The sequence below is a fragment of the Equus przewalskii genome, chromosome 1, assembly GCF_037783145.1.
Source record: "Equus przewalskii isolate Varuska chromosome 1, EquPr2, whole genome shotgun sequence".
NCBI lineage: Eukaryota > Metazoa > Chordata > Mammalia > Perissodactyla > Equidae > Equus > Equus przewalskii.
The window spans coordinates 104,783,090-104,796,340 of record NC_091831.1 but is presented as its reverse complement, the minus strand read 5'-3'; the positions used below and the strand labels follow the sequence as shown (position 1 = coordinate 104,796,340).

General features: G+C 46.4%; 2 protein-coding genes across 17 annotated transcripts in view; one reads left to right on the top strand and one right to left on the bottom strand.

Annotated features, from left to right (window-relative positions):
• Positions 1-2,790, top strand: part of TTC23 (tetratricopeptide repeat domain 23) — a 94,349-nt gene extending 91,559 nt beyond the window's left edge. For all 15 annotated transcript variants that reach the window (XM_070619588.1, XM_070619530.1, XM_070619593.1 and 12 more), the window contains 2 exons: positions 1,239-1,321; positions 2,190-2,790. In XM_070619588.1, the coding sequence (XP_070475689.1) occupies positions 1,239-1,321; positions 2,190-2,304 (198 nt within the window). In that variant the 3' untranslated portion in view covers positions 2,305-2,790. The remainder of the gene's footprint in view (positions 1-1,238; positions 1,322-2,189) is intronic.
• Positions 2,791-5,018: 2,228 nt separating this feature from the next.
• The window catches only part of SYNM (synemin), a 31,182-nt gene continuing 22,949 nt past the window's right edge, over positions 5,019-13,251 (bottom strand). The window contains exons 4-5 of one of the 2 annotated variants that reach the window (XM_070619504.1): positions 8,916-11,356; positions 5,019-7,994 (exon numbers count right to left, since the gene is read on the bottom strand). In XM_070619504.1, coding sequence (XP_070475605.1) covers positions 7,656-7,994; positions 8,916-11,356 — 2,780 coding nt within the window. In that variant the 3' untranslated portion in view covers positions 5,019-7,655. Of the gene's footprint in view, positions 11,357-13,251 lie in introns of both variants that reach the window. The other variant, XM_070619493.1, reaches the window with a different exon arrangement.

Below are 13,251 nucleotides of genomic sequence, written 5' to 3'. Positions count from 1 at the left end.
TAGGCATGTTTGTCAGCCATTTAGTTTTCAATTTCTTTGAATAATCTGTTTATATCTTTTGATCATTTTCTTTTGGTAGGTTCTTATTACCTTATTCTGAATGCTAATCCTTTCTCAGTCTTGTGTGAATGTCTTCCCTCAGTCTGGTTTGTCTTTGTACTTTTCTTAAGGTGAATTTTGGTGCACAGATATTTTGAATTTTAATATAGTTAAATTTTACCAATCCTTTACTTTTGGCTCATCTGGATCTTTCTAAGAAATATTTCCCTACCTCAAGATCTTAAAGATATTCTCCAATATTTTCATCTAAAAGTTCCAAGTTTTCATTTCACATTTAGTCCCTCAATCTGTCTGGGACTAATTTTTGTGTTTGGTATAGAGTAGGGATCTATTTTCTTCCATTTGGAAAACCGGTAGTCCCAGTTTCATTTATTGACTGTTCAGCTGTTCCTCACAGAGCCTTCAGGGCCACTTCTGTCATCTATCAAGTATTGGGCTCTCTGCCATGTTCCACTGGTCTTTGTGTCTATCTCTGCATGAAAACCATAATGTCTTAATTACTATAGTTTTATAAAAGGTGTTGACATCTAGTAAAGCAAATTCTTCCACCTCATTCCTGTTCAACATTATTTTGACCATTTTGGGCACCCCTTTCATCTTTATTGTTCCCTTGAGTTTCCTCTGGTCTGGTACAAGCAAAAATGGCAGAAGAATTAAGCAGAAGGGAGAAAACAAGCCAAAGCTAGCCCTGGATAATACATAAGCTAAATATTTAACTCCTAAATAAATTAATTCCTAAGAAATTTCTGTGTAGTAATGAATATAGAAAGCCCATATAAGATAAAGCATTTGTTTACCAAAAAACAAAACCATTAAAAACAACTTTTCTGGGCTGAGTGTAGCAAGGGTCATTTAAAAATGGAAATTAAAGACCATCCTCTGGTCAATACCAATGTTTTTGCTTTTATTTTCTAAAAATACTACTTTAAACATATTTTTAAATACAGAGAGTTCTGTAAAATAGTGCTAAAACTCTACATTTGTTCCTGGACCCCTCAGAGCATCCAAATTGAAGGTCAGACTGTCACTAGGTGGATCCCCGAGAACCCACGAACTGCGTCATAGCGCGGTCTAAGAACGCAGTATTCTTTCTCTCATTCAAGGGAGCCTTGATTTTCCCGCAGAATGTTCTCAGTGACATTTTTATAACCTCATGACTACTACTTGGTGTTCTGCAGTGTCTTCGGATTCAGACTCTCTTATATGGACCACAGGACAAGAGGACTCTGGCCACCCAGCACACCATGGACATCCTGTGCAAGTGAGTTGGCTCCCCCTCACACTGTTTCCTTTGCCATTCAGAATCTCAGAGAAAGCTCGTTCTGTTAGGTTCTGTGGAACTTTCCATGGAAAGTTTTACTAACTGACTTCCCATAACCCATAAACTATGCAAAACCAGTTCCTTTGAAAACCCAGTCGTAAAATATCTCCCTTGCCCAGATAGTAAGAAGAAATAAGCCTTTGAATAATGTCAGAAACACATGCTGGGACCTGGCCTCTGCAGGTCATCTCACCTGCTGGAGGGCCAGAGCACAGAACCCTAGCTTGGCCTGCTGGGGCCCTGCCTTGGGCTTCCCTTCACTCTCGGGGTGCCTGTCAGGACGGGGCCGGAGAGCCCTCTGACTTCGCCTGTGGGGCTGGCCCCATGTCTTTCTCAGTCACTGAGCAGAGGCCCTGCGCTCTGCTCTGGAGGTGCCCCACCTCCCAGAGCCTGTGCCACTGAGAGCCATGGGCTGACTGCCAAGTCTGTGCTCATGGAAGGACCACAGGCACGGACACAGCCAGTAGGGGGCACTGTCTCAGAGCCGATCATGTGGCCCCAGGCCCCTTTAGCACAGGGAAGAGCAGACAGCAAGGTCCCCAGCCCAGCCTTTCTGCTTGTGTTCTGCTTTGCAGAGCCAGCTACCAGTTGATTGTCTCAGCTCAGTGAGAATGGCCACAAGGAAACAGAAAGCGGGAGAACCAACCTTGTGTTTTTGTTCCTGGGCCACAACTCTCCTCTTCTGAGGCTCCTTCATGAAATGTGGCCCAGCAACTGCTAGGCTTGTCTTCACAGTAGTGAAGACCGGGGGAGACCATGCGGAGGGCTCAGGGCAGCCACACTCACCCCAGTCTCTGCTCGTTTGTAGGGCTCCCGACATGGCCGTGAAGCCTAGACCTGCCGCCAGAGCCAAATCGGCATTCTGCACGAGCGTGCCCCCACACGCACTGCTGGGGAAGGCCAGGCCCAACGCAGCGGACTGAGACCCCCACCCCACCCCACCCCGAAAGAAGGCTTTGGGCATGCCTGGGTGCTGACATTTAGGGTGCTGTATAAATCTCTATCTACAAGATGGAAGTCAACAGTCATTGTACAGATTTTCAAGACCGACTGTTTGCTCCAACATGCGACAGTGACACCATACACCTCCCGTGGGCCACATTTTAACAGTGGACGCCCTTCAGGGTGATCTGGTACTTCTACAAAGCATTTATCTTTACTACCTAAGTGGTTTTGCTTGCCAACAAAACTTTTTACCTAGCACCCTTTTCCTACTATGTCTGAAAGGCTTCTCTTCCAAAGTTCCAAACTCCCTGTGCGGGGAAGCGGACTCGACATCTGATTGTACTTAGAGAGCCCCTCGCTTGGTCTGGAGTCAGATTTGGAGCAATAAAATTCTGGAAAAAGCCCTTTCTTATAGGAAGCTAATAGAGATAGAGAATAAAGCGCTAATAAAAGGAAATTCTCAAGTGCTGGGGTCAGTATGTGTCTTTACAATGAAGGCTGCTCCAAGCCTGGACAGGGGCCCAGGAGGCTTCTCGTCACTCGTGTACTCAGTCACTCATCGAATTTGGTTGAGCGCCCACTATGTACCAGGCATGTGTTAAGAACTGGGGGCACGACAATAAACCAGATACACTGTCCCCATCTTCTTAGAACTTGCAATCCAACATGACGCTAGCTATTAAACATATAATGGATTAATTAGTTGAAGCAAACAGAGGGAAAGAGCCCGGGACAATGGGGCAGGTGCGAAATGGACCTCACTTGGCCTAGAGGTCAGGGGAGGCAGGTGTGAGTGGAGAGAGATGAGCAGGAGTGAGGCCAGCACGGAGGAGCTGCGGGGGGAGGGACGCTTACTCCCCGCTGCTTCCTCCTGTGGCCTCTACTTTGGGCCAGAGCAATGTGGCTGCCGCCCTGGAGCTTCTCTTTTGAGGTGACACAGCCCTTGGTCCCCTGCTCTCCTGGGTTCAACATGTGGGGGCTAGGGAGAGTGGAGTGGGATGACCACTCATGTCCACAGGGTTCTTCACTCTCCTGGGGGAGAGGCCGGTGTCATTCAAGAAAGGAAAAGTAGAGTGGGAAGGTTTGAACACCTTTCTCCATGCTTTCAACCATGCGATCCGGTGCCAGAACGAGGACGGAGCACGCAGAGGGTAGGAGTGTGACATGGGCAGTGCTGTTCCTTCTCCTCCCCGCTCATCCCATGGCCCATGGCCCAGAGAGGCTGCAGGCTGATGCTAAGATGGCAGCAAGATGCAGCACAGGTGCCCTTCCACTCCAGCAGCCACCAGGAAACCCAAAACCACTCTGGCTTCATTTGTGCAGGGTGCCGCCTCAAGAATTTATGGGAAAAATAAACCAAAAAGACCTGTGATAGGGTAGAGAGGGGCAGGGTCCCTTGTCCTCCTCGGGAGTGTGACAGCTGACCACACACACTGCTCATACCCACCCATCCCAGACATCCTGTGGGATGAACGCAATGTGCAAAATGGTGTGAGATGTGGTCACTACTCATTAAGTGTCCTATCTAGTTGAAGACCACGGGTTTTGATGTGGATGGTGGAATAAGCATTTTAAATATATACCACATGGAGCTGCCAAGGACTCAGTTTATGCACCTTCAAAATTCATATGTTGAAGCCCCAATCCCCAGTGTGAAAGTACTTGGAGGTGGGGCCTCTGGGAGGTAATAGTATGAGGGTGGGACCCCATGAATGGGATTAGTGCCCTTATAAGACAGGACAGAGATGATCTCTCTCTCCACCATGTGAGGACATAGCAAAAAGGTGGCCGTGTGCAAGCCAGGAAGAGAGCCCCCACCAGGAGCCAAACCACCAGCACCTTGATCCTGGACTTCCAACCTCCAGAACTCTAAGAAATAAATGTCCATTGTTTAAGCCTTGCAGGCTGCTGTAACAGAATACTACAGACTCACAGCGTCCAGGCTGAGTTTTGGGAAAAAATTTGAGTTCTGATGTTACTTCTTCCTTTCTGTATTCCTTGGAGGATAATATCTTGGAATCACAGAAGCTAAAACGTGTTTTAAAAGATGTAGCCCCCACCCCAGGAAAGAATGAATTTAGGAATGTTCCACCACATCTCCCATGTATTACATGTGTTAACTTCAGTGTGAGAGGAAGACTACGGCTATTCATGGTTTGGGGCTTTTTTTTAGGTAAAAGGCTACATACAGGTAAGGGTATCCACTCCTTTCTCTCAAACTACCACAGTTTTGTCAAGCTCCTAAGAAGTGGCCAGGATGGACTAAGCACTCCAGTTTGTGCTTGAGGTAACCAACCATCTTGAGGTCCCCAGGACTGTCCTGGTTTTAGCACTGAAAGTCTCGTGTTCCAGGAGACCCCTCCATCCCATGCAAATGGATGGCTGGTAACCCCATGGGCACCAGCCTCCCATGCTGTGATGACGACATTCTGACCACAAACTGTCCAGTCTGTATTTGAATATAGGCCAGTTGTTTTGTGCTGTCTCTCATGCTTTCTAGCTCTGTGCTAACAATCCGAATTCTGATTTGGGTGAGGAATTAAGGAACTGGAACTTTCCATATATGTTCTCCCCAGTGATTCTGTGCCACCATAACAAACTTACATGTAAACACATATATGCTTTAATTAGAGTTTAAATAGAAACCACAAAAACACCTACTGGAAAACATTCATTCTCTTTGGGAACAATGTGAGGTTTTTTCTTAGATTTTTATTTTTACACATTCTTGTGACATTTCCCTTTGTAGCCAACAGGAGGTTAGCAAGATCAGCTTTTTAGATGATTCCATTCTAAATATACATTTTAAACAATATCAAAACAACCAGTGGAAAGGTGAAAAACATTCCATTAATACTGTTTTATCTAAACAACCATAAATAGGAAAAGACTGGTTGTGTCTTCGCCCCATCCAACCACAAAGTTGATTTCTATGGCCTCCAGATTGACTGGTTTTAAAGGACGTGGAGCTGTGGGGTGACCTATCACAGTGTCAAGGGCACGCCCTGCTCCTGGGTGATCCAGAGACCTAGTAACCAGCGACAGCTCATGATACCATATTGATAAACACTCTTGGCAGGATACTTCTTGAAGATATGCATTCCAACATGGAGATAAAAATTAAGATCTAAGACTTATTTTCGAAATAGAAGTGGGTCGCAATAGGAATAACCTGTTCATGTTAGCACTCATTTATAAGGTCATGAGCCAGGATAGTGACATCAGACTAAGCCCACCTAGACTCACATAACAGACTCCCCATCTGTCTTACCATCAAAACAGGAGGCTGTCACCCTGCCCAAATTCTCACCAATAAATCACTTAGACAAATACCATTACCAATGACAGCTAACATAAAACCAGCCCGTCTTTGACTGTATTAGACATGAGAAGTCTGCCAAGTGTGCAAAGCTATCACTTCCCAGTTAGTGACAATCACTAGTTCATCTGGGAGATAACAAGGGTTTAAACTTGTAATTCAAATCAACTTTCTCTCTATCCCATGATGCACAGTGTTTTTAGAATAGATCATCCTGAAAGCTGTGCTGTGTTTCTCCTCCACTTATCGATTAAGAAAATGCACTCTCCCTAAGCTGCCGGCTGTAGCCATTTCTGGGAGCTGAGGAGATAGGCGTCTTGGCAGTCTGAGGGCCATTGTGTAAAACCCAGAGGGAAGACCCTCAAATGCCATAAGCACCCCCTCATCATCATAACCTACCTGAGGCTGACGTTACCTCGGATCATCATTCCTCAGTGCACTACAGACAGCGCTGTGATGCTGTGTTAGAGGAAGTACAGTTTAGATAACATTATGTGAAAGGAACCAGTTTGGATTAAACTAACACTGTGCTGCTAGAGACACTATTTTTATGTGATGCTACATCTTTAAAGATGGAAGCTTTAAAAACAATACTCTTGCATAAAACAAAAGTCCAATAGAGCACACTCATTCTAGTATCTTAAACTCTGTGGCGTACGTATATCTGCAGGTCCACGTTCTGTGGCCCTACGGCCTTTGCCTTCCTCCAGGGCCCCTCCTGGGTGCTTCAGTGCTGGGTGGCAGGAGAGGCAGCCAGTTCCTTCCCAAAATATCTTATTCTATTTACCGTATTACTCGTTTCCCCGGACGAAACACCCCAACTGTAATGATTTCTGTTGAAAGTGCAAACGCTTCCGTGAGGTTGGTTGTCATTTTTCATCTCTTAACTCTTTTCGCCCAGAAAGACCTGCACTCCATTAGCAGTGGGTTGAAAAGGGCTTCTTTGGGAGGCACTGTCCACCTTGTGCTTCCAATTTGACTGCGCACGACCATCTTGCAAGTCCAGCTGTAGTCTGAGCATCAACGTTCTCTTATTGTCTTCAGGGTCCGCCCGCCACCAGTGAAATTAAACATTTAGGTGCTAAGGGCTAAAGTGCAGAGAAACTCAAGGATACTCTGATAGGAGCTGGCTACTCCAGAACTTAGCTTATAACAAGAAAGTATATTTAGACTATGCGCTACTTAACGACCTAGTGCCGCAAAAAAGAAACGATACTGTAAGTGATGCCCACTAATCACTTCCCCTGCACACGGGCCCAGTGCAGGGTCCTAGGAACCTGGCGAACAGGGCACGGATGTTGACTTGAAATACGCATTTGGCTGGAGCTGCCCTCTCCATACAGAAAATACTGTATTTTTTTAAAGTTCTGCACATAGAAAGCAATTCACTCAAGCCTTAAAACGAATTTAACTTTATAACAAGTAACTTTTTCCTAAAGATGAAATCATTTAGATTTTTTTTTAATGTAAGCAATCTTTTTATTTCCTACAATTTCTTTTTGAAAAGACTTTGGAAAGAGAAAAATGTATTCATTTTCCCCTTAAAATGTTAGTTTACTATTTCATATTAGCACATGCAAATAGAATTTACTCTTCAATATATTACTTTAATCTGGTTACCATGTAGGCATCTTGCCTATAGATAATTTTAATTTCAAACAGATGCAAGGCATTGCTGTGACCAGGTACAAAACCGGTAGAAACAGTCTCTAGGAGTGGAGAGAAAACTCCAGAAAAAGGAACTTTTAAGACTAAAAAGACAAAGTATTTTTGTAAAAGTTCCAACTCAAAAATAAAATTCCAATGCCTTTTAAGGCATGAATTAATTTGAATCCTTTACAGATCATAAAGTAAATTGACATTGCCTGGAGCATTCTTTGAAGAAGGTAAAAAAAAAAAAAGGGGGGGAGGTTTTAATAAAGAGCCTCCCTCCCTTAAAATGAGTAAAGGATTTCGTGTGTTGGGATGTCACAAAATAAGACACCATGACAAACAAAATCCTCCTGCTCATCAAAACCAGTCTCCCTCACTCTCCTCCTCCTGACTGTCTAGGTAGAGGAGGGCAACTTTCTTTTCATCTGAAATCACCGACCTTTGGTCTACCATCCTCTGTAGCTGCACCATCTTATCAAACTCGGCCTGCTCCCTGCCCTCTTCCCCGGGGGCCTGGCGTCCGTCCCCAGCAGAGCCCTGAAAGCTCACGTTGGCTGCCCGGGCACTCCCACTGCCAGCGTCTCTCCAGGCGCCAGGGTCAGACACGCTATGAGCTTCCGCTTCCGTCCCTGCGGGGAAGAAGACTGTGGCCTCTTGTGTCCAGCTGGGGGTCACCTCTATGTTACTCACGTCCATCTGAAAGGTAAATGAAGTTTCTTTGGGCCCCAGTGCAATGTGCCTTGGTGTTCTGCTGCTGTCTGCTAACTCGCCTAGCTCAGGGGAATCCACTGCCCCAGCCAGTGCAAATGTTTTGGAAATGGGTCCACGGAAGACAGTGTGTTCAGAGGTTTCAGTTTCCGTAGGACCTAGCTGAATGTGCCTAAAGGATCTGCTCATGCCCGATGTCGCTCCTGCCCCTGACATGTCTCCCACACTAGGCTCCTGAGGAGATATGGAGACGACCCCTTGGAAGTTGCTCTTCTCAGTCATCAGGATTTTCCTACCCATGGTGTAACTATGAGCAGCCTGGGTCGCATCTGCCGAGCCCTCTCCATGGGCACTGCTTTCTGAGTTGCTAAATTCCCTGCGTTGGAGAACTATCTGCTCAGTGGTTTGATGCCTCTGAGGCCCAATTTTGACGTGCCTGATGGCTGTACCATTCCCTGACCACTCCTCAGTGTGCACAGAAGCTCCTCTGACACTGGACTCCACTTTGTCTGCAAGGGGCGCAGTGAACTGGATTTGCTCACTGAAGCCCTCTCTAGGGTCTAACTGAAGGTGCTTTATAGAAGTCTGGGTACCCACTGACTCTTCTGTCTGAAAATAATCACCAACTCTCTCTGCCCCAGAAACGGGGCCCTGAAAAATGACTTCCCTCTTTGCATGAAACTGTTTGGAGCCAAACGCGCTGTGCCTCCCCGCTCTGTCGGTATCTGTGGAAAGCTCTGCCAGGCCAGGCTCTTCTGTGACCCCCGCCTCCTCACGGGCAGGGACAGGCCCTTGGAAGAAGACTTCTTTGGACACTTGACTTTGATTGGGACCCAATGTAAAGTGCCTCACAGACCAGCTGGCTCCCGCCGAGCTCGCTGCCTGACTTACGTCGCCTTCCCCACTTACCTCCACCACCTCTGCAGTGGGTCCTTCGTGTGAGACTTGCTCAGTCCTCCAAATTCCAGTGGGGTCTATTTTAATGTGCCTTACAGACTGGCTTACGTCCTCTAACACGTGCGACCGGGCAAAGCCTCTTGGGCTGGTGACTTCCACGGTGGCTGACACCGGACCCTGGGAAGTGACCTGCTCTGTGCTGTGAGCCCGGCTGGCATCCTCCTCCTCACCAGAGGGGCTGTACAGTTCCTGGGTGGCCCAGCGCTTGAAGCCAATGCCAGGAGCTGGGGCCTCCGCTCCAGCCTCCCTGTTTGGGCTTCCAGATGTTGGGCTGTGTCGCTTGGTCAAACTGTCTTGTACCACCGACTCCACGGCTTTCTCTATTTCACCAGCTTCATCTTTGCTCAGCTCCTCCAAGTCTAACTGATCGGCATCCACAGTTCGAGAGAGGTTGACCTCAGCAACTAAGGTCACAGACTCACCTCCAGAGGTCTGGACTTTCTTTACATCAACTGAAACGCTCCCCGGCCCACCCTGATCCTCTCTGGTGAGGGCAGACAGCTCTTCCTTCATGCACTCCGGAAGGCTTTCTTCTAGCTGCCCGATGACCTCCACCAGCTGGTGTCTGGGCTCCTTGAAGACTCCCTTAATGGATGTGTGAAAATCATGTGGTATTTTAATTTCCTTTTCAATGACTGTGGGTTCAGCATGAAATTCACCACTTCTCGCTTGTTCTTTCCAGTGAGTAGAACCCACATCTCCCTCCAGAGAATGTTCTGCAACATCCAGTGGTTTCACAACCTTCTCTCCCAAAGCATCGTCCCTCTTTATCCTCCTCCGAGCCCCTGGCACGATTTCATCTTGCCAAGAGTACCTGATGGTGGATTCTTCCTCAATGTGGATCTGCCCGTACACTGAGCCTTCATCTCTGTCATGCCCCCCGGGGTGTTCATCTGGAGTCGACACAAAATAACTCTGCTCTCCCTCTGAGTCACCTGCCTCCATCACTTCCTCAACATGAGTTACATTCTCTTGGGGCTGCTTGGTCTTTTCATGTTGATTACCTGAGACTGTGATATCTGTTTCTCCATAACCTTCCTCCTCCTCGACAAGCCCCCTGGAGCCCGGAGACACATCATCGACCTCCTCCACTTCGAATGGGATAGAAAACTCATCTGCCTTCCCGCCACCTACATAGCTCATGGGCTCTTCAATGATCTCCACATTGACAACCTTTGCTCTCCCCTCTCTTCCTTTCAGACCAAGATTGATTATATCTCCTATCATCCGCTCGGCTGATTTTCCTTTCAGCTCCACCTTATCCTTAACATCCTTGCTTAAAAGGTAGTCCAGGCCAGCTTCATCTGAAACGTCGATCTCTTCAGTCAGTTTCGACTCCACGACTATCTCAGTCTTCGTTTTTCTGTCACCAGGAAGCTCTTTCCTGTCCACGTAAGTGACTTTTGTGTCTGGAAAAGAGTTAGCAGATGCTTCTGTATCAGGAGACTGGGTAAACTGCTTCAGAATACTGGACACGATGTTTTCTGCAATGGTTTCAGTCATGGAATCACCTTTCAGAGAGCCGGTGGTGTCGCTGGTGCCCAACCTGAACCTTGCCTCTCTGGTTTCAACCCCTCTACCCGGACCATCACCAGCATCCTTCTTCAAGGGTGTCTGGAAAGCTTTCGGAGCCACCTCTGGTGTGCTGTCCTGGGATACTTCTAGACTGATAGGTATCTCTCTTCCTCTCACACTTTTCTCCTTCAATGACTCCTTCTCTTCCGCCTTTTCTCTCATTTGCTGGCTTTCTCTCTTTCTTGCTTCTTTATCTAACTTTGTCAGCTCTTCCCACCTTAAGTTTCTCTCCTCTGAAGCTTTCTCTTTAGAATCAAACATTTTCTCTTCTCGCTTTGTTTGGACAGTTACTGGCCTATTTTTCTCTTGCTCCCTCATGGCTTTATCTTCTGTTTTCTTTCCCAAAATGACGGTCCTCTCATTTGACCAAGTACTTTCAGAAGCGCCTGCCGCCACACTGGCCGGGCGTTCTCGGTATGCCTCTCGGGCAACGGTGGACTCTTTGGCTAAATTAGTGGGGACGTCCTTTGTACCTTCAGTTCTTGGTCTACTGGGGAATGTTTTCACTTGAGCTTCCGTATTTCTGAAAAGACCAGGGGCTGAAGATGAAGTTCTGTAGTTGGTTTGACCTCTGGCAGTTTTTTCATACGAGCTTTCCCGCTGGATTGTGGTAAGCGGAGAATATCCTGGGCCCAGGAAGTCTCTTCTGGCGGCGCTTCCAACAGCTGCCTGCGATCCGGAGCGAGCCGACAGGTTAGCACGCAGCCCCGCGCTGTGACTGAAGCTCGCTGAAGGCGCTTTCTGCCTCAGGAACAGATTCCTTTCATTCTCCCTCTGTAATACCGAGTCGGTATACCGATAGGATGTGTTTCTGAATTCTGTAGAAATTGAACAAAGAGTTCATTAAAATGATAGTTAGCATTACCTTTTTTCATCTGAAAAGCATTACCAGGTCAAACTTCCTCTCCGCATAATAAATACATACTATTACCACAGAGAGGTCAGCATAAATATTTTCAATCCCCAAATTATTTTGTTTATAGTTTCAAAAATCCTGTTAGAATAAAACACAGCACTACACATGCTTCAGCACAACACTCTCCTCCAGCTACTGATCTTAAAACATTCATCCATTTAACAAACATATCAAATGTGTGACTGGAAAGCATGGCACATGTGCCAGAGAGGTGAGGAGCGCTAGTTTTGGTGGCTGAAATTTCACAATGTGATGATAATTTGGAATCATTCATTTCCACTTGTCAAGATAAGTTTATTTTACTTATTTCAGCAGAGAAGAGTTTCATGATTACAAAGTACGTAATTACTAAGCACTAAATGGCATTATCCTTCCACCATTTAACACACTCCTATTTTTCAATGATTCCCATGTTGGGCTAACAAGTATGGAAGAACTGAACTTTTTTTTAAGCTTCCTGATTTCTTCTATTTTTATACTTCTATTTTTACAAACTTCTCATTTGAAAAAGTGCCACAGCAGTGAGCCAACCAGTCGCCAACACTACGATCTGTTTTCATGTCATGATCCCGGGGCTGGGAGGCAGTCCACGGGGTTTCCTGCTTTGCTCTGGACCATCTGAGGAGAGTGCTACCCTTGAGGGTGTCCAACGCCACCCAGGTATCTGCTCTCAGGAACGGCGGCCAGTGGTTAGAGTGTGGCGGGGAGCACCATCCACCCTGAGAGCAGCCCTGGTGCCCACCACATCCCATCCTGCAAGCTGGCAGAGCCTTCTCTCCCTCTTGGTCTCCCTCACAGAAGCCAAGGCCAGGGGCCTCTTTAGGACAGATCCCAGGATATAGGAGAGAGACCAGGAAAGGACATTTTCTACAGAGATTCCTCTTTTCAGGTCAGCAGACTGATCCTAAACTGAGGAGTTCCAGAAACTGAACCCCCAAGAAAGAGTGCAGGAACCACCTGGTTTTTAATTAAGGTTCAATGAGAAATATGTAAAATCATAGACTGGTTTTAGGCTTATCACCTTGTGGGCAAGTGGCCAACACTATTTTATGCAACATTACAAAAGAAACGTAAGTGCACTGATAAGCATTGATAAATTTACTATCTAGGAATGCATCCATACCTTTATTCAGTGAACAGTTAAAGGGCACCTGTCAGATGGGACATAGAACTATGTGGAAGCTCAAAGTCTAATAAAAGAGTTCATAATTGGTACTCTTTATTTTTATTTTTTTTAAAGATTTTATTATTTCCTTTTTCTCCCCAAAGTCCCCCAGTACATAGTTGTATATTCTTCGTTGTGGATTCTTCTAGTTGTGGCATGTGGGACGCTGCCTCAGCGTGGTTTTGATGAGCAGTGCCATGTCCGCGCCCAGGATTCAAACCAACGAAACACTGGGCCGCCTGCAGCGGAGCGCACAAACTTAACCGCTCGGCCACGGGGCCAGCCCCTGGTACTCTTTATTTTAATGCTTATTGCCTTTTGGCATAATACATAATTGCTAAAGTAAATTTACTTTACAAATACTGTCTCTATATCCTTTAAGAAGCTGGAGAAAACAATTAATGAATGAAACAAGTTAACAGAGACACCCAGTAGCCCTGTTCCTGAGCCCTCCCTACGCTCCGATTCACAGCTCAGAGTAGAAGGTTAACGAGGCTGAAGCTAGACTGTTGGTCCTCCTCAAAGTTTGGTCCGGGTCCATTTTCTCTCTCCTCCAAGTTATGTCATGGACTTCCAGAGTTATATCCACGGTGAAAAATTTAGGTGACTAAGTAAACCTTAAATCTAGTGAT